The 23,363-nt window shown below is 44.9% G+C and overlaps 2 protein-coding genes and 1 non-coding gene across 3 annotated transcripts in view; all 3 read right to left on the bottom strand.

The window, feature by feature from the left end:
• LOC144697680 (uncharacterized) overlaps window positions 1-23,363 on the bottom strand; it is a 242,269-nt gene that overhangs the window by 160,120 nt on the left and 58,786 nt on the right. The gene's annotated exons all lie outside the window — the stretch shown is intronic.
• LOC144698080 (uncharacterized) overlaps window positions 3,736-23,363 on the bottom strand; it is a 642,405-nt gene continuing 622,777 nt past the window's right edge. Inside the window, exons 2-3 of the mRNA XM_078570002.1 lie at window positions 6,424-7,572; window positions 3,736-3,772 (exon numbers count right to left, since the gene is read on the bottom strand). Coding sequence (XP_078426128.1) covers window positions 3,736-3,772; window positions 6,424-7,205 — 819 coding nt within the window. The 5' untranslated portion in view covers window positions 7,206-7,572. The remainder of the gene's footprint in view (window positions 3,773-6,423; window positions 7,573-23,363) is intronic.
• On the bottom strand, window positions 19,704-19,785 carry trnal-aag (transfer RNA leucine (anticodon AAG)). Its single transcript has one exon. It is a non-coding gene; the product is annotated as a tRNA-Leu (tRNA).

Genomic DNA, 23,363 nt, shown 5'->3' with positions numbered 1-23,363 from the left:
AGTTAAGTCTAGAGGTAACAAAGGAATGGATGAGAGTTTCAGCAGCAGATGAGCTGAGACTGGGGTGGAGTCGGGCGATGTTACTAAGGTGGAAATAGGTGGTCTTGGTGATGATGTGGATATGTGGCTGGAAGCTCATGTCGGGGTCAAATATGACACTGATTTTTCAACAGACTGGCTCGGCCTCTGACAGTTGCAGGGAGCCAGTGGATCTAGAGTGGAGTTTGTAGCGGGGACGGAAGATAACGGCTTCACTCTTCCCAGTGTTTAAATGCAGGAAATGTTGTTCATCCAGTACTGAATGTCAGACAAGTCAACTTGGAGGTGATGATGTTCACATACACCTGCTACCCTGGTCCTTGTAGGTGGTGGAGGTTGAGGGTTTGGGACATTCTATGAAAGGTCTGGTCGAGTTGTAGAAATGTAAATCCCCTCTGCTTCACCTATTCCAGAAAAGTGTCATACGGGTTCAAAACGTTAACTCTGTTTTTCTCTCAACAGATGCTACCAGACCTGCAGAGATTTTCCAACACTTTTTGTTTTTATCCCTCTCCTTTTCATGCTGTCTCACTCATCTCTGTCTCTCTCTCCTCTCCCTCCCACCCCCAACGCCAACCCCTGTCTGTCTCTCTCTCCTCTCCCTCCCACCCCCAACGCCAACCCCTGTCTGTCTCTCTCTCCTCCTGTGGAGGGCACAGTCATCCATAGGCCCAAACTGGGTGGCAGGTTTCCTTCCCTGAGGGACATTAGTGAACCAGTTGGGTTTTTATGACAATCCAGCAGTTTTCATGGTCACTTTTGCCTAGTGCTGGCCCCACAAATTCCCAGATTCATTCAGCTCAATTTCACAACCTGCCTTTGTGTTTTTGTGGGTTCTCTCTCACTCCCTTTTTTCTGTTTTAAATCAATTTCACAGGGTATTAGAAGGGGAGGATTTGCAGTCAGGAAACTCAAACCAAACATCACATCAGGATCTGACGGAGTCGCCCAATTTATTGTAACCTGAATATCATCGGATTTTGAACATGGAAGGAAAAAGCACCGTTCACAGTGGGGAGAAACCATACACGTGTTCTGTGTGTGGACGAGGCTTCAGCCGATCATCTGGCCTGTCGAGACACAAGCGCAGTCACAACCGGGAGAAACCTTGGAAATGTGAGGACTGTGGGAAACAATTCAAATCCCCATCAGAGCTGGAAACTCATCGATGCACTCACTCTGGGGAGAGACCATTCACTTGCCCCATGTGCAGGAAGGGATTCACTCAGTTATCTGCCCTGTTGACACACAAGCGAGTTCACACTGCGGAGAGACCATTCACCTGCTCAAAGTGTGGGAAGGGATTCATTAATTCAGCGAACCTAATGACACATCAGCGAGTTCACACTGACGAGAGATCTTTTAAATGCCCAGACTGTGGGGAGTGCTATAAAAGTTCCCAGGAACTGATGTCGGATCAACGTGTTCACACTGATGAGAGACCGTTTAGGTGCTCTCACTGTGGGGCTGGGTTCAGGCAATCTTATCAACTCACTATACACAAGCGCACTCACACTGGAGAGACCATTCACCTGTTCCAAGTGTGGAAAGGGATTCACTCAGTCAACCACACTGCTAACACACCAGCGAGTTCACACTAAGGTGAGGCCATTCACCTGCTCTGAGTGTGGGAAGAGATTCACTCAGTTATCCACACTACAGAGACACCAGCAAGTTCACACTGGGGAGAGACCATTCACCTGCTCCATCTGTGGGAACAAATTCAGTCTGTCAGCCACACTGCGCAGACACCAGCGAGTTCACACTGGGGAGAGACCATTCACCTGTTCCAAGTGTGGGAAGGGATTCATTCAGTCATCCACACTGCACAGACACCAGCGAGTTCACACTGAGGGGGAGACCGTTCACCTGCTTCGAGCGTGGAAAGAAATTCACTCAGGCACCCAACCTGCTGATGCACCAGCGAATTCATGAGTAACGACAGTAAGTGGATTTTGCTGTTAATCACATCCAGGACTGAACTATGTTCGTTACTGTATGTTTCTGCTGATGTTAATAAACTCCAGATAGATATAAGGGTTAATGTTGTGGATAAAATTCAAATAGAACAGCTTTGTGTTAAACACAAAGTGCTGAGTCTATTAATACAGCATTTCCCAAACCTTTCCCAGTGAGGCCTCATTTTAATGACTCAGACTTGGTGTGACCTTAGAGTGAAAATCTGGGGGTTACAGGAGATGTTGAGCAGGGCGGGGGGAAGGAGGCTTCAGACAGACAGTTTGGACAATCATTATTGTGCAGACAGCACTTCAAGCAGCTAAATACTTGCTCTAAGCTCAATGGAAATTTAATATAATGTAAAGTCTACATTGTAAATTAGACTCATGTATAATTAACTCTTAATTCTCTTTATAATTCTCTATAATTCTTCACTAAATAAAATCTTGAAATTCCATTTCTGCGTGTACAGGATATTTCATATAAATGACTGCTAATTACACACACAAGCAGATTTATTAGTCACTACAATAGGGTTTCAGTTATCGACAACAGAATCTATTGATGTGATAAACAGCCAGAAAGGTGTTTTCTCCTCTACAAACATTTTATGGCTCATAAAACTTTTCATAATCCTGAAAAAATGCTTTTTTTAAAACTGTATATGTAGATCTCTCAAATTTAGACTGATTTACTCAAGCTTCAACCTATCTGCAGTCTTTGACAATGTTGACCACACCATTCTGCTCCAACACCTCTCCACTGTCGTCCAGCTGGGTGGGGCTGCTCTCTCCTGGTTCCATTCTTCTCTATCTAATCATAGCCAGAGAATTACTTGGAATGTCTTCCCTTCCCACTCCCACAGTTACCTCTGGTGTCCCCCAGAGGATCCAGCCTTGGCCTCTTATTTCTCATCAACATGTTCCCCAAAATGACATTATCTGAAAACACAGTGTCAGTTATCACATATACACTGACAGTGCCCAGCTCTACCTCAGCACCAGCTCTCTCCACTTCTCCACTTTTATTAAATTATCAGACTGTTTGTCTGATATCCAGTGGTGAATGTGCAGAAATTTCCTCCAATTAAGTATTGGGAAGACTGAAGCCATTGTTTTCATTCCCGAGCTACCAACTCCATTCCTCTTCCTCACAACCGTCTGAATCGAAACCAGACTTTTTGCACACGTGATGCCAGGTTTGACCCCGAGATGCAATTCCAACTCGTGTGTGTGTGTGTGTCCCGCTGATTTTCCAGTCACACTGATGATTTAAATATTTCCCCACAGACAGAACAGACAAACATTTTTCCTTCCATAATCAGAGGCTGATTATTTATGAATTCAGTGACTCTATAAGATCTTGCAAGATTTTTGGTTTGAGTTTCCCATCTGAAAATCCTCTCCCTCTAATCCCCTGTAAACAGGGTTGACAAAAGCCATCAATGTCAGTACAGGATAGAAATTCAGAACAGACTATTCTAGTTTCTATGGGTTATTCTTTCTCCTTTCATTCCCCCAAATCTATAAATCCCTGTCCCACACACTCCTCCCCCTCTCTGCTCATTGTTCCAGATTCAGTGCCTGGTCTCCTACTAATTCTTTTCTCCTCTCCAGATTCTCTCTCTTCCTGTCCTTAAAGTGGTGGCTCAGGCTGTGGGTCAATCCCATTCCTTCACTCTAATTCTACCAAATAATTCAACTCAAAACAACAAATCATCTTTAATGACTTGATTCGTCATTTGGATGTTTGGAAAGAATCACCATTTTCCCAACTGTGGAGAACAGAAAGTCCAGAGATTAATTCAGAGCCTCTTTCTCCCCAGGTCTGTTCCAACAAGCTGTGTCTATCCGAGTTACATTGATACAGGCTCTCTCACTCAGTGAATGATCAGATCTCACTGAACTATGACACAAGCTGTGTCTATCTGAGTTACATTCATACAGACTCAATAAGTGATCAGGTCTGACTGAATTACAATAACAAATGCAACAACTTACATTTATATCGAGTTTCTAACGTAATACATTGTCCCAAGAAGTTTCACAGAGGCATAAGGATATATTAGGTCAGATGACCAAATGCTTGGTCAAAGAGGTCGGTTATAAGGAGTGTCTGAAAGGGGGAAAGTGAATTAGAAAGGTGGAGAGGTTTAGGGTGGAAATTCCACAGCTTAGGGCCCAGGCAGTTGAAGGCCCGGCCACCAATGGTAGTGATTAAAACTGGGGATGAAGGACAACCGGTAATGGTGCTCCATGTATGTGGGCCCCATAGCCCAGGCTCAAAGCCCAAATCTGAACTTTGGGTCATAGTTTAACCATCCCGGGTTTCAGAGAAAAACAATTCCCCAAATAAACATCTTGTAGGATCTTGGTCTATCGATACCATAAGAAGTTTGGACCAGTTGAGTCCTCCTGTGTACTCGATGGAGATTGACTTTAACAGAGATAAAATCCTCTGGATTTCAGTGTCAGAACAAGAACATGTTTTAGCAAAAATAAAAATATATAAATACTGAAAAACCGAACAGAACAAACCTGGGGATATACACAGCAGGTCAATCACCATTGGAAAGTGATAAGTTAGTGGTCACTGTTTCAGGTGGGACTCCTTCAGAATGAACACTTCCCACCACCAGCACCAACCCCCCTCCCGCATCCCCCTCCCTGTGAACTGAACATTCCTTCAGCCACTCATCCACCCATTGCACATCCACCCAATGGCTCCCAGCCTGGATTGACATTCAGCATGAACCCAGTGAGAGGGTGAGCTGGCCCACAGGATGTCAAAACGGACAAAAGTTGGAAATAGTTCCAATCAATGCGTTTTAAGCTTCATTGTTAAATACAGGAAACTTAATATTTTGTTAAACCCCCATGTGCACACCCTTGGTGATTTACAATTTCTCGCCCAGTCCTTTCCTCTGGCTTCAACATGGTGTATCCTGTGTGGGTTCAGCAGAGGTAGAGACAGGCTGCTCGGAAGATGGGGGCAGAGTGTCGGGAGCTGGGGCAGAGTGTCGGAAGACGGGGGCAGAGTGTCGGGAGATGGGGCAGAGTGTCGGGATATGGGGGCAGAGTATCAGGAGATGGGGCAGAGTGTCGGGAGATGGGGGCAGAGTGTCGGGAGATGTGGCAGAGTGTCGGAAGATGGGGCATATACTGTACATGTTTCCATCCTCATAATTTACAACATTATTCCTGATGTTCATGATCTGCCTCACTTTCTTTCCCATTAATTCCATTTGCTGATCTATCAGTAATGGACTTGCTGCCATCTCGAACAAAACTGTTTTCACCACTAAGGCTCCGCTGGTATTTAATAGTCTTCATGACATCATCGCACTGGGACTGGATGACATCATCGCACTGGGACTGGATGACATCATAAGAGTCCATTGTTTCTTAATGACCCACATCAATAACAAGAGGAAATATTAATAAACCTGAGCGCATTATCTAGGCTGACACTCCAGGATGACATTGAGGGACTGCTGCACTGTCAGAGACAGCATCCTTCACATGGAACTTGTGGAGGCTCTGGTCACAATCTTCCAATCCTCCTTATATCGTAGTGGTGTCAAAGAACTGATAGATTGTAAATGTTGCACCCCTGTTCAAAAACACAGCAATTCTAGGACAATCAGCTTCATATCAGTTGTGGGGAAAGGCTGGAGACAATAATCCAGGACAAAAATCAATTGGCATTTGGAAAAGTATTGGTTATTTCCAGCATTTTCTGTTTTTAACACTGATATTTCCCTGGATCCCATGGCTCTCTGGGAGGTGTGGGGAGCTGGACGTATCCATGAGAGTAACAAAAGGTCTGAGAACTGAAAGAATCTAGAGTTAAGAGAGGAGAAAATATCCAAAAATGGAGCAGTTGGGAACAGGACATCAATCAGTCTCCTCTTATCCTGGAGAAATCAAGGACTCGACATTCTGAGAGTTTGAAACAAAACTGATTTATTTAACAGACATCAAGATGTTAAACTTCAGCCCAGTTACAGGGATTATGAACAGCAATAGAAACAAACCACAACTATCAGAATGAACACAGTTCAGTTCTGGATGCGATTAACAGCAGCAATAACAGCAGAATCCATCCTCTGCAGACACTTGTGAACTCGCTGCTGTCTGAGCAGGTGGGATGACCAAGTGAATCCCTTCCCACATTCGGAGAAGGTGAACAGCATCTCCCCAGTGTGAGCTTGCTAGTGTCTCAACAGGTTGGATAAATGAGTGAATCCCTTTCCACACTCGGAGCAGGTGAACGCTCTCTCTCCAATGTGAATTCACTGGTGTACACTGAGGTGGAATGAAGGCTGAATCTCTTCACACAGGAAGTACAGCGGAATGGCCTCTCCTTGTGTGAATTTGCTGGTGTTTCAGTAGGGTGGATGACTGAGTGAATCCCTTCCCACACTGGGAGCAAGTGAATGGTCTCTCCCCAGTGTGAACTCGCTGGTGTCTCAGCAGGTGGGATAACTGAGTGAATCCCTTCCCACACTCGGAGCAGGTGAATGGTCTCTCTCCAGTGTGAATTCGCTGGTGTGTCAGCAGGTGGGATGACCGAGTGAATCCCTTCCCACACTCGGAACAGGTGAATGGCCTCTCCCCAGTGTGAATTCGCTGGTGTGTCAGCAGGTCAGGTGACCGACTGAATTTCTTCCCACACTCGGAGCAGGTGAATGGTCTCTCTCCAGTGTGAATTCGCTGGTGTGTCAGCAGGTTGGAAGACTGAGTGAATTTCTTCCAACACTCGGAGCAGGTGAACGGCCTCTCCCCAGTGTGAATTCGCTGGTGCGTCAGCAGGTCAGGGGATGCAGTGAATCCTTTCCCACACACCGTGCAGGTAAATGGTCTCTCTCCACTGTGAACTTGCTGGTGTGTCAGCAGGTTTGATGACTGAATGAATCCCTTCCCACACTCGGAGCAGGAGAATGGTCTCTCCCCAGTGTGAACTCGCTGGTGTTTCAGCAGGGTGGATAACTGAGTGAATCCCTTCCCACACTCGGAGCAGGAGAATGGTCTCTCTCCAGTGTGAATTCGTTGGTGTGTCAGCAGGGTAGATAACTGAGTGAATCCCTTCCCACACTCGGAGCAGGTGAACGGCCTCTCCCCAGTGTGACTGCGTCGATGGATTTCCTGTTCGGATGGACGATTGAATCCTTTCCCACAATCCCCACATTTCCACGGTTTCTCCATGGTGCCTGTGTCCCTGTGTCTCTCCAAGTTTGATGATCAGTTGAAGCCTCGTCCACACACAGAACACGTGTACAGTTTCTCCCCACTGTGAATGGTGTGATGTTATTTCAGGCCGTGTAACTGGTTAAAGCTCTTTCCACAGTCAGTTTACTGGAACACTCTCACTCGGGTGTATGTGTGTCTCAGTGCTTTTCCAGTCACACTGATGTTTGAAATCTTTTCCCACAGACAGAACAGACAAACATTTCTCCTTCCACATTCAAAGACCGATGATATTCAGGTTCTGATGAATCGAGTGACTCTGTCAGATCTTGAAGTGATGTTTGGTTTGAAGATCCCCCTCTGTAAATCCTCCCCTTCCGATACCCTGTAAAAGGAGTTTACAAAAGTCATCACCGCCAGTACAGGATGGAAATTCAAAACAGACAACTCTAGTTTCTATGGAACATTTTTTCCTCTCTTGTTCCCTCAAAGCTGCAAATCCCCGACTCACACACTCTCCCTCCTCCCTGTGCTGAAATCCAAACAGAGTTTTGGACAATTGCTCCTGTATCTTTTTAACAAACTTCTACAACTGGAGATAACAATATGGCTGATCATTCACTTCAGTGATTACTCGTGACGAAACATTAATCTGAAACCCCCTGACTGACCATACAGAATAGCAGATGTTAACCTTGTGTCCAAAACTTACTGTGTGGAGATTAAATTAGCGATCATGAAGGTGGTTTCTCCCAACCTCCCAGGGTTTCCTTCCTTCCTTCTCTCCCTCTCTAACTGAGTTAAACTTAGGATCAGTCTCATGGTCCATTCTGGTTCCTGCTTCTCTTCCTGATGACTAATTAACTCCAATTAAATACTGAGAAGACTGAAGACACTTTTCAGTCCCTGCTCCAATCTCCATTTCCCAGACAACAACTCCATCCCTCTCCCTAGGAACAGTCTGAGATTAAATCAGTCTGTTCACAACCTCAGTGTTACATTTGATACCGAAATGAGTTGCTGACCTCATGTCTGTGCCATCACTAAGATCGCCTGTTTCCACCACTGTAATATCACCCAACCTTACCCCTGTCTCAGGAGTGTCTCATCTGCTGCTGAAACCCTTATCACTGCCATGTTTACCTCCAGACTCGACCATTCCAACACACTCCTGGCTGGTCTCCCACCTTCTACCCTCTGTAACCTTGAAGACATCCATATTTTTGCTGTCTGTGTCTTCATTCACAGCTAGGCCCATTCCCTGACCTTCCTCGGCTCCCATTCAAGGAGCAACTCGATTTTAAAATTCTCATCCTTGTTTTCAAATCCCCCAATGGCCTCCTCTCTGTGGCTCCTGCAGAGCCACAACCCTCTATGATATCTGCACTGCTCTAATTCTAGCATTCCCTATTTAAGTTGCTCCACCATGAGTGTCCGTGCCTTCAGTTCCCTCGAGCTCTGAGATTGTCTCCCTCTGTCTACCACATTGTCCTCCTTTAAGACAATTGAGTATTAATAAAAAAAGACATTCTGTCAAAACATTTTATCTTGTACTCATCAGGATAGAGGGAAGAATACCAAATTTCAAAAATTGTCAGGCTCGTAATGTGGCTCATTTACACTTGCTAGAAGCTACATATGTTCATCCACAGGGTCCTGTCCACTGTAGGCAGAAGGAACAAGCCCAGGCACGGGGCCTATTGTGGAATTAAACAAAAGCACAGGGGATGACAGGTCCTTGCTGTGTTCTCCATGGCAACAACCAATCAGAGCTGTCGGGCCAACCAATCAGCACCCTTTTCTCGTGCAGTATAAATTGTTGTTCCCTTTGAAATTTGGGATTCTTGCGTCTGTCCTGGTGAGTGCAACAGGAAAAGCTTTGACAGCTTGTCTCTTTTTTCAGTAATAATCAAATTCTGTACAAACAAGCGACTATTTGAGACTTTTTGTCACCTTATATGTCTGGGTGTCACACTTTATTTTATGATTTCCTGTGAAGCTCACTGGGATGATTTATGATGTTAATAGAAGTTGTTGTTGTTTCTGACTGTTCCCCTGATCTCCTGTTTTACAACAACCCATTGATTTCACACCAAACTCTATCTCTGATTTATTGTCCCTCCTGCGGGTCATTCATTCGGGCCTGCAGCCTCTGTAAAGATGGCGCCCACGCATGCTCCCTGTTGGACATTGCCCCCTATAAAGATGGTGACCACACATGCGCTCTGCTGCTTCTTACTCCAGATAAAATTGACGGCCGTTAACTCGGGCACTACTTCCGGAGAAATGGCCTAATGTGTGGTTGGAAGGATGGTTCCTTATTGAGGGTTTAGGACAGAGACCGTGAATTCTTAATGTCTCCCGACTTCCCCGCCAGCCCTATCTATGCTCACGGGTCTTTTTTCCAGCTCTCAGTCCGCACTCGGTCTTTGTAAATCCCGCATTTTAAATCCGCTCGCTCCAGCACTCCTCACGCCTGATTTCACGCTCTGCGCATGCTACAACTCACAATGATTGACGGCAGCTCTGGACCAATAGGGACAGGGGGCGGGCCTGGATGACCAGCGGGAGCGGCTGTTCCTCCGGCCAATCGGAGTGAATGAGGGGCGTGGCCGGGCTTGAATTGGAGCATGCGCAGCGCGGGTGGGGATCGGGATCAAGGCGGTCGGGTTGAAAGTCCAGCGGGTGAGAAAGGGCCGAGTGCAGGAGAGGAATGGAGCCGGAGGGTGGACTGGGAGGATTCACTAACACCTGGTGTAGGACTCCAAACCCGGATTACAAACTCCCGGAGCCCAGTTTACACCCAGTGTTTGGAAACTCCTTTTACAGGGAGTTAGAAGGTGTAAGACTTTTGTGGGAAAAGCACCAACATTTTCAAAATCCAGGTTAGACTGCACCTGAACCACTGTAATAAAAATAAAAAATGCTGGAAGTACTCAGCAGGCCTGGCAGCATCTGTGGAGAGAAACAGAGTTAATGTTTCGAGTCAACATGACCTTTCATCAGGACAGGAATACTGTGTTCAGTTCTGGGGATCACACTTTAAGAAGGATAGACTATATTGGCCTTAGTGGGAAAGCAGTGCAGATGCACCTGAATAACAACTGGACTCCAAGGGTTAAATTATGAGGAGTGGTCAAACAAATGCATCAGAGTAATTACAGCACAGAAAGAGGCCATTCAGCCCATTGAGTCAATGCCAGCTCTCTGTAGAGCTGTCCAGTCTGTCTCATTGCCCCACTGTGTCTTCAACCCCCTGCATGTTTATTTCTCTTAAATGCTGGTCCAATTTAATTTTAAAGCATTGATCATGTCTGCTTCCAGCCTGCTTGTAGGCAGTGAGTTCTGGGTTAATACCACTTGTTGTTTAAATTGTTCCTCCCTGCATTTGCCCTGTATCTATTGCCCATAACCTTCAATATGTGTCCCCCTAATCCTTGTACCATCACCAGATGGAAACAACATTTTCTTTGTCCACCCTATCTTAACCTGTCACAATCTTGTTCACCTCTATCCAATCTCCCCTCAACTCTGTAACTCCAAGAAGAACAACTTCAGCTTCTCCAATCTCACTTTGTAACCGAATTCCGTTTTTCCTGGAACCATTCTGATTCTCCTCCGCATCCTCTCAAGGACCTTCACCACTTTCCTAAAGTGTGGAGACCCGAACTGGATGCAATACTCCTGTTGTGACCTAACCAGAGCTTTATAACGGGTCAGCTTATTTTCCCTGCGTTTATACACATTAAATCTGCTTATGAAGCCCACGATCTCATATAGTTTGCGAACTGCTCTCTCAATATGTCCTTTCGCCTTCAAATGTGTATGCACATCAACCCCCAGGTCCCCCAGTCCCTACACACCCTTTAGGACTGTACCATTGAGTACCCTATTCATTCTGCCAATATTCATCATCTCACTGTGAGGTTTGTATTCCCTGGAATTTAGAAGATTGAGGAGGATTTTCTTGAAGTTTTCATGATATAATTGGAAATGGTGTGGTAGATAGAGGAGAACAATTTCCATTGGTTGGGGAATCCAGGACTGAGAAACATCGTCTAAAACTTAGAGCCAGAACTTTCAGGAGCGAGATTAGGAAAATCTTCTTCAGGTAAAGTTGGGAGAAGTTTGGAATTCTCTTCCTGAATTAGCAGTTCATGCTTGATCAATGTTCAGTTTCAATCTGGCATTGATAGATCCTTCCTAACACAGGGTATAAATCAAGGGACAGGAGACAAAGGGTCACAGATCAGCCGTGATCTGATTGCACGGTGGGACAGACTCGAGGGGCTAAATGGCCAACTCCTAGAATCATTGAAACTGAGAGCACAGAAGGAGGCCATTCAACCCTTTGTGCTTGTGCTGTCTCTTTGAAAGAGCAGTCGTGTTTAGTCCCAAACACCCACTTTCTGTTTGTAACCCTGTAAGTTCCTCAATCCCAAATCCCTGTCAACTGCCTTTTAAAATTCCTGATAGAATCAGGTTCCAGCACCTTTTCAGGTAGAATGTTCCAGATCCTGACAACTCTCTGTTGGTGCAGAAACTGCTGAACTCGACGTTGAGTGTGGAAGGTTGTAAAGTGCCGAATTGAAAGATGAGCTGCTGTTCCTCGAGCTCCCATTGAGCTTCATTGGAACAGTGCAGGAGGCCGAGGACAGAGAGGTCAGAGTGGGAGTGGGGCGGAGAATTAAAATGACAAGTGACCGGAAGCTCAGGGTCAAGCTCACAGACTGAACGGAGGTTGTTCCACAAAGTGATCACCCAATCTGTGTTTGGTCTTCCCAATGTAGAGCAGATCACATCGTGAGCAGTGAATACAGTAACTAAACTGCAAGAAGTACAAATAAATCACTGTTTGGTTTCACCTTGCACAACCTTGAGAACAGCCTGGAGAAAGATACTTTACTTGAAGAATAAATGTTAAAATATAATTACATTGTCTATCTCAGGGTGTAATCCAAGAACAACACCTTGTATTTACAGGAAGGGTTGTGGGGCTGGAGGAGGTTACAGAGATACTAAGGATCCGGTTGACATTTTCTATCTCACCAGTGTCAAATTCATTTTCCATGGTGGCTCTGATCCAATATCCTGACACTGGGTGAGGGCAACATTCAGCAGAATTTATAAAAATGGAACTAGAAACAAATAAACTATATCAGTATTTACTGACACCTCGGCTTTATTTATTGTTCCTGCTGCTCCCGGTACCCGGATTCTCTTCGCTTGAACCATCACATCAACACTCAGGGCAAATGACTGGGCTGAGGCCTGTCTCAGATAAAAACACGAGGACCACTTGTCACAACAGAATCACAGAAATTATAGCACAGAGGAGGCCATTCAGCCCATCATGTCTGTACTGGCTGAAAATGAGCAATCCAGTCTAATCCCGCTTCCCAGCTCTTGGTCCGTAATCCTGTAGGTTACAGAACATCCAGTGTATATCCCAGTACTTTTTAAATCTGTGTATTTCTGCCTCCACCACCCTTTCAGTCAGTGAGTTCCAAGACCCACCACCCTCTGGGTAAAAGCATTATTGAACTCCCCTCTAATCATTCCACTAATTACTTTAAATCTCTATCCTCTCGGTTCTGACCTCTGTAAATGAAATAGGTCCTACCTATCTGGGACCCTCATAATTTTTACACCTCAATTAAATTTCCCCTCTTCCTCCCCTGTCCCAAAGAAAACAACCCCAGCCTCTCCAATCTTTCCTCAGAGTTAAAATTCTGCAGTCCTGCCAACATCTAGGTAAATCTCTTCTGCGCCTGCTCTAGTCTGAACACATCCTTCCTGTAATGTGCTGACTACAACTGGACTCAGTACTCTAGCTGTGCTCTAACTAGTGTTTTTTTTATAGTTCTAGAATAACTGCGCTCTCACCTTCCATTAACTTCAATGTGATGGAAATCTAAGCGGCTGGAATCTGTCAGCATTTGAAATATATTTACAAATGATTCAAGGGTTTCTTACAGTTGGGATCTTTCTCTGTTCTGTCCATTTGAGGTGTCAGATAACAGACTTACAGACTTTCTCATGGGAATATCGAGCTGGTGTTTTGGGCCGTGATGTGTTTCCTTGTTCATATTGTTGACTCTAAATGATGAATCTCGTGGATTCAGAGACCAGATAATCAAGCTCACAACAGATTGTCTCACGCTGACTTTATTAACAGCACCACAGTAATACAGACAGGGTATAGTTCCCCGATCCAGAGAACAGGGATAATGTTGGGGTAGACTCCTCGTTGTTCGAGTGCCCAAACTGTAAATGATTTAATCATTTCCTGTGGGTCCTCTCCTGACTGAAGAGTTCGGTGTGGGTTCGACATGGACGTCCACAGAACTGACCGTTCATATTGTTGTTGGTGGTGATTGGGTTAACTTCTGCCGCTGTGCCACCTCTGACCTTCCTCTGGGCACTTCGGATGTTGAGTTTGGTGTAGATGGTCCTCGAAACACACTGAACCAAACTTCAGTGCTTGCCACCACATATACACTCATAGAGCACAGAAGAAGGCCATTCGGCCCATTGTGTCCACGCTGCTCACAAAGTTCTGACTACACTAATCCCATTATCCAGCGCTTGGCCCATAGCTCTGGAGGCTAAGGCAATGCAAGTGAATATTTAAATACTTCTAAAATGTTACAAGAGTTTCTGACTCAACCACCCTTTCAGGCAGTGAGTTCTAGACTCCCACCACCCTCTGGGTGAACAATTCTCCTGTACTCCCCTCTTAGCCTTCTACCTCTTACCTTAAATCTATGCCCCCCCCCCCCGGTTATTGACCCCACTACTAATGGAAAAAGTGCCTTCGTATCCACCCAACTATGCCTCTCATAATCTTATACACCTCTATCAGGTCCCCTTCGCTGCTCTTGGGAATACAACCCCAGCCTATCCAATATTTCCTCATAGCTCAGACCCTCCAGCCCGGGCAGTATCCTGGTAAATCTCCTCTGCACCCTCTCCAGTGCTATCACATCCTTCCTATAATGTAGAGACCAGAACTCGGCTGGTCGACTGCACTGTTTTCCGAGGAGAGGCAGTCTGCAATGCAGAAGTTTGTGAGGCTCTTTTTTAGGGTGTCCTTGTATCGGTTGTACTGACCACCTTGATGTTGTTTGTCCTGAGACAGTTCCCCATGGAAGATCAGCTTGGGAATTCTGTGATTGTCCATGTGGGAAACATGGCCTGGCCATCTGAGCTGAATTTTCTGGAGAGTGGTCTCCAAGCTGTTGAACCCAGCGTGATGGAGAACCTCGTTGTTTGTGACTTTTGTCCTGTCATCTAATTCTCAGGATGGACCTCGGGTGTCTTTGCTGGAAGTGTTCCAGAGCTTTAATGTGACTCCAAGAGCAGACCCAGGATTCTGCTCCATACAGCAGGGTGGTCAGGACAATGGCCTGGTAAAGTTTGATTTTAGTTTTCAGTTTAATGCAATGCTGCTTCCAGACAGATGGATTTAGACTAGATTGCACAGGAGTTCACGGGATATACAGCAGAGAACCAGGTCATTCAGCCCAATCAGTCCATGCTGGTGTTTATGCTCCACTCGAGCCTCCTCCCATTTTTTCTCAGCTAAATCTACCAATGTAATCTTCTATTCCCTTCTTTCTCTTAGAGCTATCCATTTTCCCCTGAAATGCACCCATTTTATTCACTTCCTGATGCAAATTCTATGCAATTCACCCCTGTCCCGAGAGGATGGATCTTTGTCCCAGTGGGCTAGTGGAAGGGAGGGAAGCAGCAGGGGCAGCTGATCGGATTGTCTCAATCTTAGTGACAAAGAAGCTCCATGAGCTCCTCACACTTGTTGTTGGAGGTGAGGATGGAGGTGACAGGGGAGAGTCAGAGTCTTTCAAAAGGAACTAACTTGTGCTAAAGGTACTAAAAAGACTCAATACACTGTATTTAACACACAGCACTTCATTAATACAAATGGGCCCCTATAACTGGGCTGGGGTTTATGAAGATCAACAGAAACCAACTCCAATGAACATAATTCAGTCCTGGATGTGATTAACAGCAAATCCCAATCACTGTAGTTACTTGTGAACGTGTTGGTGCCTCAGCAGGTTGGATGATCGAGTGAATCCCTTCCCACATTCGGTACAGGTGAACGGTCTCTCCCCAGTGTGAATTCTCTGGTGTACCGTAAGGTCAGATGACCATCTGAACTCAGTCTCACAGTGAGAGCACCTGAACGGTCTCTCGTCAGTGTGAACACGTTGATGGGACATCAGGTTCCCGGAACCTTTGAAGCACTTCCCGCAGTCTGGGCATTTAAAAGTTTTCTCCCCAGTGTGAACCCGCTGGTGTTTCAGCAGGATGGATGGATCAATGAATCCCTTACCACACTCGGAGCAGGTGAATGGTCTCTCCCCAGGGTGAATTCGCTGGTGTCTCAGCAGGCTGGATAACTGAGTGAATCTCTTCCCACACTCTGAGCAGGTGAAGGGTTTTTCCCCAGTGTGAGTTTGTTGGTGTCTCAGCAGGTTAGATACACTAATGAATCCCTTCCCACACTCAGAGCAGTTGAATGGCCTCTCCCCAGTATGAATTCGCTGATGTGTCAGGAGGTGGTGTAACTGAGTGAATCTCTTCCCACACTCGGAGCAGGTGAATGGTCTCTCCCCGTTGTGAATTTTCTGGTGTCTCAGCAGGGTGGATAACTGAGTAAATCCCTTCCCACTCTCGGAGCAGGTGAACGGTCTCTCCACAGTGTGACTGCGTCGATGAGTTTCCAGGTCACGTTCCCACTATCAAAGGTAAACTAACCATTACCTTGGGTGGTAACGGCTCCAAATTAGAACATAACAAACAGGAGCAGGGATTGACCATAGTGTCAGAGAATCAGAGCGAAGTGGAGGCCATTCGGCCCGGGTCATAGGAACAAAGGACTCTGGGGCAGGAGTAGGCCATTCAGCCCCTTGACCCTGCTTCACCATTCATTGAGGTCATGGCTGATCTGGTTGTGGCCTCAACTCCGCCTTCCTGTCTGCCTCCCCATAACCTTTGATTCCCTTGTCTATCAAAAATCTGTCTAATTCAACCCTGTGTAAATTCAATGACCAAACCTCTGATGAAAATAAGTCCACAGGCTAATGACTCTCTGAGAACAAAAATCTCCTTAACTCCGTTGGAAAAGGGAGATCTCTTACTCTTCTGGAATAAAACTAACCTGGTCCCACTCCCCCACGTTTTCCCCGGAGACCTGCATCTTTTGTCCAATTCTCCTTTGAAATCCTTGATTGAATCTGCCTCCCGTACACTCTCAGGTGGTGCATTCCAGATCCTAACCACTCCCTGTGTAACAGAGAAACCCCTTTAGAATTATCGGCTTCAGGACAATCATAATACTTGGTAACAGAGAAACACTGAGAGGCTCGAAGGGAGACGGCAACAGTTGTAGGGGAGCTGGTTCCTGGGGACATGGATGTGTCTGCAATGGGTGGGATCAGACTGTTTCCATGTATCCACAATGAATGTCCCAAACTTTATTTGGGAAGAGTAAAACTGATGGGGAATAATTGTCATTGCAGTTCAGCAATCTGAAGCTTTCACTCGCTGAGCCATTGGTTTAGGATATCTTACAGAGCGCAGGTACTTTTATTAAGTCTCTGTGGCGCAATTGGTCAGCGCATACGGCTGTTAACCAAAAGGTTGGTGGTTTGAGACCACCCAGGGACGAAGCTGCCACTGTTTTCTCCCCATCATTACTCATTAACGCTCTGGTTTGTTCTGGGGCCCTGAAACCAGAAAAAAATCCCCCACCCCACGTTGAAAACTCGGCTGTTATCCATTGAGTTCCCACACCAAGCTCTACTTATGGATATTCATTTCAGATAGAACAAAGAATATGAACAATCATGTACCCCCATCTAAATCAGTAGAGATCTATGAGGCGATTGGATTGAAACAAGCCCATCAATTAATCGCCTCTTCCTTATCTCCACAGTGAGTGAGACAGGAACAAGTAACAATATTCCAGCCCCGCACTCTCCAATCACCAGCTTCCAGCGGAAACATCTTCTTATTTTGCTGAATGTTATCTTCAGAAATGGTGAAGAGCGAATCTAATGTGGCTGCAAGATCCAGCATTCAGTTCACATTCAGCAACAAACAGGAATGGGAGCGATACAACTTTTCCACACAGCTGGGTGATAACGTTTTTCCCTCGCATGGAGATTACCACTACACCACAGAAACAATGGACAGAACCACATGGACTGACTTAGAATGTCAAACCGTGCAGTCTTACGGCACTTCCGAACCCTGTTTTGTGGAAGTACAATTCAGCTGAAAAACATAGCCATGCGGCAGGGAAATTGGTTTGACATAAGAATCATAAAATGACAGAGCACATCTGCAGGTCGTTCAACACTTCACACATGTGTGAACTATCTCACTGCAATTCGTCTCATTTATTGTCTCTTTCTCATAACCGTGCCTTTTGGAGAAATTTATTCAAAGCCTGGGGAAGTGTCAGTGTCACATGGCTGTGAGATAATGTATTCGGCTATTATTTGCCAACAAGCGGGAATTGTGCAGCTTCTCACAATTAGATGATTCAGTTTTGATAATATTTTTGCCAGCTTTCGAGCTGATGACCTTGCACATGTGAAGCGAATGTGATAATCACCATTTGTTTCTTTATTCATTTATGGGATGTGGGCATCGCTGGCTAGGTCACTACACCACAGAAACAATTTGCGAGAAAAAGCCAAAGGGACTTGTATTGAATTTCAAACTGTGTAGACATGCTGCACTGCAAGATCCTGTTTTACAGGAATAGAACTGGGGTGGGACATTTTGGAATGCTGCAGAGAAATTGATCTAATTGTAAATTGACGCAGCTCATTAGGAGGCTATTCGACCCATCGGGTGTGTGCTTTCTTCAAAGAGCTATCCATTTAGTTCCAATATCATTCTCTTCCTTCATAACACTCCAGGTTTTTTTTTCCATTTCAAATAATTACCCAATTCCCTTTTGAAAACTCTGAGAAAACCAATACTGAAAGAGGTGCAGGAGCTTCTGCAGTGTCCATGCTCAGTGTGTGAAAATTAACAAAGTTTCCCTGACCCAATGACACGGAGCGTTGGACTGGAGGTTCATATGTTGTCTTCAAAATAAAAATAAATATTTATTTGTGCAATTGATTTCTTATTGAATATTTGAAAGAAGTTCATTCTGACCAAGCATCTCCTCATTTTTCTCAGTCGAAATATACAATCTAACTCCCTTTGCTATACAACCTGTGACAGAGGCTGTTATAGAAAAGAGGGAAAGGTTTGCTACAGCTATACATAGCCCTGGTTAGATCACACCTGGAGGACTGTGTATAGTTCTGGGAACGGCACCTTATAAAGGATCAATATTGGTCTTGGAAACAGGGCAGTGCTGATCCAGCAGAATGTCAGTTCTGGAATGTAAGTGGACATTCTCTCCTCCGTAAATTGAGGTCACCCAAAACTGCTGCCCGTGTCTTCAGTCACAGCACGTCCCTTTCCCCTCTCACCCCTCTGATCGCTGACCGACATTGGCTCCCGGTCAAATAATGTATCTACTTCAAAATTTCTTATCCTTGTGTTCAATTCCCTCCTTGTTCTCGCCCCTCCCAATCTCAGTGATCTCCTCGAACCCCACAAGCCTCTGAGATGCTTGTGCCCCTTTAATTCTGGCCTCTTGTACATTCCCAATCAGAATTGCTCCATCATTGGTGACCATGGTTTCATTTAACGAGGCCCCAAGCTCTGGAATTCCCTCTCTAAACCTCTCCGCCTCTACCTCACTTTCCTCCTTTAAGATTCTTCTCTCTGACCAAGCTTTAGGTCATCTGGCCTAACATCACCTTCTGTGTGTCAGTGTCAGACTCTGTTATAGAATGTCCCTGTAAACCATCTTTGGAGGTTTCATTAAAGGCACTGTCTAAATATAAGCTGTTGTTGTAATGGGACAGGCAGAGAACGAGATAAGATCCTCTTGTACCTTTCACCCTGACATTTTTTGATCTGAAGACGCACAACTAATGTGAATAAACTTTGTTCTGTTCAAAATGTGTCCATTCCCTTGGGGAACTGAACTACATTGACACTCACACAGACAAACAGAAAGAAGAAACCATGGGAGTGTTTGCCTGTTTTTGATGTTGTTTATCCAATAATTAATTCCACGGGCATCTTATCAAAATCAGGAATGATGAGAACTGGAGCCAGTGGATTTGTACCTCTGTGAGGAGACGCCACAGGATTCCAACTCCATCTTCATATCCACTTCACCGTGAACACCGGACCGATTCTGACATCACTGCTGTTTTTATAAAGTCAGAGACGGATACATCAGATGTTCATTCACTTGCTGACCCTCTGGAAGAGCAACTCAGCATCTATAATTCCACACTCCGCCTTTACCCATATTTCTATCGTCTCCTCGTTCTTCCTGTCAGGGTACAACACGACACGTTCAATATGAAGTGAAAACTGTTTGTCTATTGGGGGCTGCTAAATGTTTGGCAGTGGTGGGATTCGAACCCACGCCCCCATAGAAACTAGAGCCTTAATCCAGCGCCTTAAACCGCTCGGCCACGCTACCACATCCCTGAAGCTTGTTAATCATTTCCTTCACTGGTGTTGAAATAGAACAAAAGCAACAGAGCAGGAATTGACCATTCGGAATCTGGAGCCAGCTCCATTAGTTAATCAGATCATTCTGCAATTTGTGTTTTTGAGTGGAGATGATTTCTGTTTGTTACAATGAGCTGCAGTGAGGGGTTGGCACCATTTAAACTGTCATTCAACTGCTCTGGTGCCAAGTCTCCTGCTAGAAATGACAAGAAAACTTCTCACTGAATTCATCCCGGGTCTTGACTTCAGAAGGACAGGACAGAAGGTAAAAAAGGACATTTCGATAGAATGGGTTATAATATGGCAGAATAACCGGGAAAGAGCATCCGTGGTATTGGGGAACATAAAGTTATGGAAAGTTATAGGAAATAAAGAGGCCATTCGGCCTGGCGTGCTGCTGTCAAAGAGCAGTTGTGATTGGTTGATCAGGAGTGGTCAATTGTTCTTCCATTTCCAATTGCGAATTTAATGAATGTTTGCTGATAACATAACTAAGAAACACGGGCTATTTGGATGGTTTTTATTCCAATTAACCGATAATTAATTCTGCAGACCGTCAGTTAAAATCAGTTGGCCACAACTACTTAGTGAAATTGATATGTTGTTTGTATAAAATAATAGAATGGATACAGGGAGTAACAGAGAAAAAAGATTTCAGTCCATGCCATTAATCCAACTTAGACTGACTCTCCCCATTCTCCAAACCAAAATGCAACACTGCACAGATCAGCCGTCCCCTGGCCACATGGAGGATTTTTTGGAAGTGTCTCAGAAACAAACCACCAGAAAGTTTAACAACCGCGGGAGTGGAGCACAAATCACAGGTACCTCAATCAGCACCTTAGTCCACTCAGCCACTCACTATCACAATCAGAGCAGAAACAACCATTACCTTGACCGGCATTGGCACTGAATTAGAATATACAAAATTATGATCAGGAATAGGCCATTCGGCCCCTCGAGCTTTCTCAGCTACTTAATAAGATCATGTGACAACTTCAATCATCCTCCGCTTTGTAACATCCGGGCATTTAGTAGCTGAACATTCTCCACTCAAAAATAAACAGAAAGAAATATCCATTTCCATCTTTGAAAACTGAGCTGTGTTTTTTCCATCTGGACCAAGTTAATATGAAGCCCCATAACTAAGGTGAATAATGTTTGGATGGTAAAAATGAGGAGCTGAACCACATTGACACACACAGAGGAACACACACACAAATATACACAGAGAGTGGCAGAGGACAAGGGTTTGTCTCTAAGGAGAGACAAACACCCAGAAAGCAAGCATCACACCAACCTGGCTCCGTTTTTGTCCCATTTCCAGCTGCAAGTTTCGTGAATGAACAGAAATTGGAAAACTCCCGAGCGTTTGGATGGATTTGATTCAATGTAATCGGTAATTAACTCTGTAGACACAGAGTTAAAACCAGGAATAATGAGAAGTATGAAACCCCAATGGATTTGGGCTCCATCGCCTTCACCACTCGGCCACGATCACTGGCCCTATGCACAGGATGGTGTTGTTAGTATAAAATCATATATGGCTGCAGCAGAGAAGGAGGACATTGGGCCCATCGTGTCTGTGCCGGCTCTGTGGGAGTGCAACTTAACGAATTCCATTAACCCACCTTTTTCCTCACAGCAATTTATATTGATTCTGTCAATTTGAGCTGGTACTTGTTCGACCTGCTGTTCAAGCTGCTCATATACAACTTTCAATTTCCAAAACCCACCAACCTCATCACTGCAGCTCCTGTGAAACTGACAAGGTGACACACGGCAGAAATTCATCACTGATGAGAGGAGATCTAATTGAGGTATATAAGATGCTAAAGGGGATAGACAAAGTAGACGTGGAGCAGATGTTTCCCCTTCTGGGGCGTTCCAGAACGAGAGGCCATAGCTTTAGGCTAAGGGGTGGTAGATTTAAATTAGAAATGAGGAGGAATTACTTTTCTCAAAGGGTTGAGTGCAGTGGACGCCGGAACGCTGAATAAATTTAAGGAGGAGATAGACAGATTTTTAATTAGTAACGGGTTGAAAGGTTATGGGGAGAGGGCGGGAAATTGGAGTTGAGGCCGAAATGAGATCAGGCATGATCGTATTGAATGGCGGGGCAGGCTCGAGGGGCTGAATTGCCTACTCCTGCTCCTAGTTCTTATTTTCTTATCTAATGTACATAACAGGCTGATAACAGTGCCTGTTTTAAACATTGAGAGACAGTGAAGGATTGGCACCGATAAAAGTGTCCTTCAACTAGCCTGGTTCCAAAATCTCATTCGAGAAATGACAAGAAAACTCAGTGAATTTGCTTTAAGTCTTGACTTCAAACGAACAGGATACAAGGTAAGAAAATATATTTCGCTGGATTGGATTATAAAATGGCAGAATGAGCGTGAATAAACAACCATGCTGTTGGGAAATATAAAATTATAGAATGTTACACTTCTCTGTTTGGTGTGCTGCTTTGAAATAGCGGCTGCGATTGTTTGATCAGGAGTGATATTTCTGCCGGTTTGAACATCAAGCAGAAAAACTTATACCTTTACCACCCACATTTAGCCTCGCAGCATCATCCCTTTCGTCAGTTTATTCCTTGTGCCTTGCATCCTATCACTGTCCATCAGTAACAGAAGCGGAATGAGGACAACTGCAATTATTGTGACAACAATCTGAAACTTCAGCTTGTTAATACCAGCTTTAGGGTATCTTGCAACTGACGTTGGTACATGTTTCCGTGGTGTAATTAGTTACTGCAATTGTATGAGAGGACGGAAGATCGAGAACAACCAAATATTTTCTCTTTTTACCCCCTTGGATATTGACTGCTGCAAAGTTCCAGGTTTTTATATGTGTTCTTTCACTGCCAGAAAATATTCCCTAAAATTTGCCAATGCTGCTGTTATCCATTGACTCTTCAGCTAAAAAATATCTTGTTTTTTTCCCCCCAAATGGGACATGGAGAAAACATGGTTGTGACGATACAAACCCGCATTCAAATTCAGAAATGAGGAAGTACAGTTTAGTTCATAGACTGAAGAACCTGAGGTTGTTTTTCTGAAAGCCGAGAAGGAAAAACAGGAATTGTGATTGAGCTGATTAAAATCATGAAAGGTTCAGATAGAGAAATTAAAGAGAAACTGCTTCAAATGGATGAAGGGTCGATAACCAGATGGCACCGATTTAAGATGAGTATCCGAAGTACCAGAGGCAATAAGGTGTTTTATTTAAAATTGAAAGTGATTTATTGGAAATCACTGCCTAATGGAATGATGCAAACAGAATGAATTGCAGCCTTGAAAAGGGAAGACGAGAAGGAGGAAAATCTGCAGCATTGTGGGCAATGGGTGGGGAAGTGGGACTGGTTGCACTGCCCTTGCAGACACAGTGGGTCAAGCTGCCTTCTGTATGGGGAAAGAGTGCGGATGTGGGACTGGTTGCACAGCTCTTGCAGACACAGTGGGTCAAACCGCCTTCTGTATGGGGAAAGGGTGGGGAAGTGGGACTGGTTGCACAGCTCTTGCAGACACAGTGGGTCAAGCC

Source organism: Cetorhinus maximus, chromosome 23 (assembly GCF_964194155.1).
Source record: "Cetorhinus maximus chromosome 23, sCetMax3.hap1.1, whole genome shotgun sequence".
In the NCBI taxonomy this organism is placed as follows: domain Eukaryota; kingdom Metazoa; phylum Chordata; class Chondrichthyes; order Lamniformes; family Cetorhinidae; genus Cetorhinus; species Cetorhinus maximus.
The sequence above is the reverse complement of the archived record's forward strand: the minus strand, read 5'-3'. Positions and strand labels throughout refer to the sequence as shown.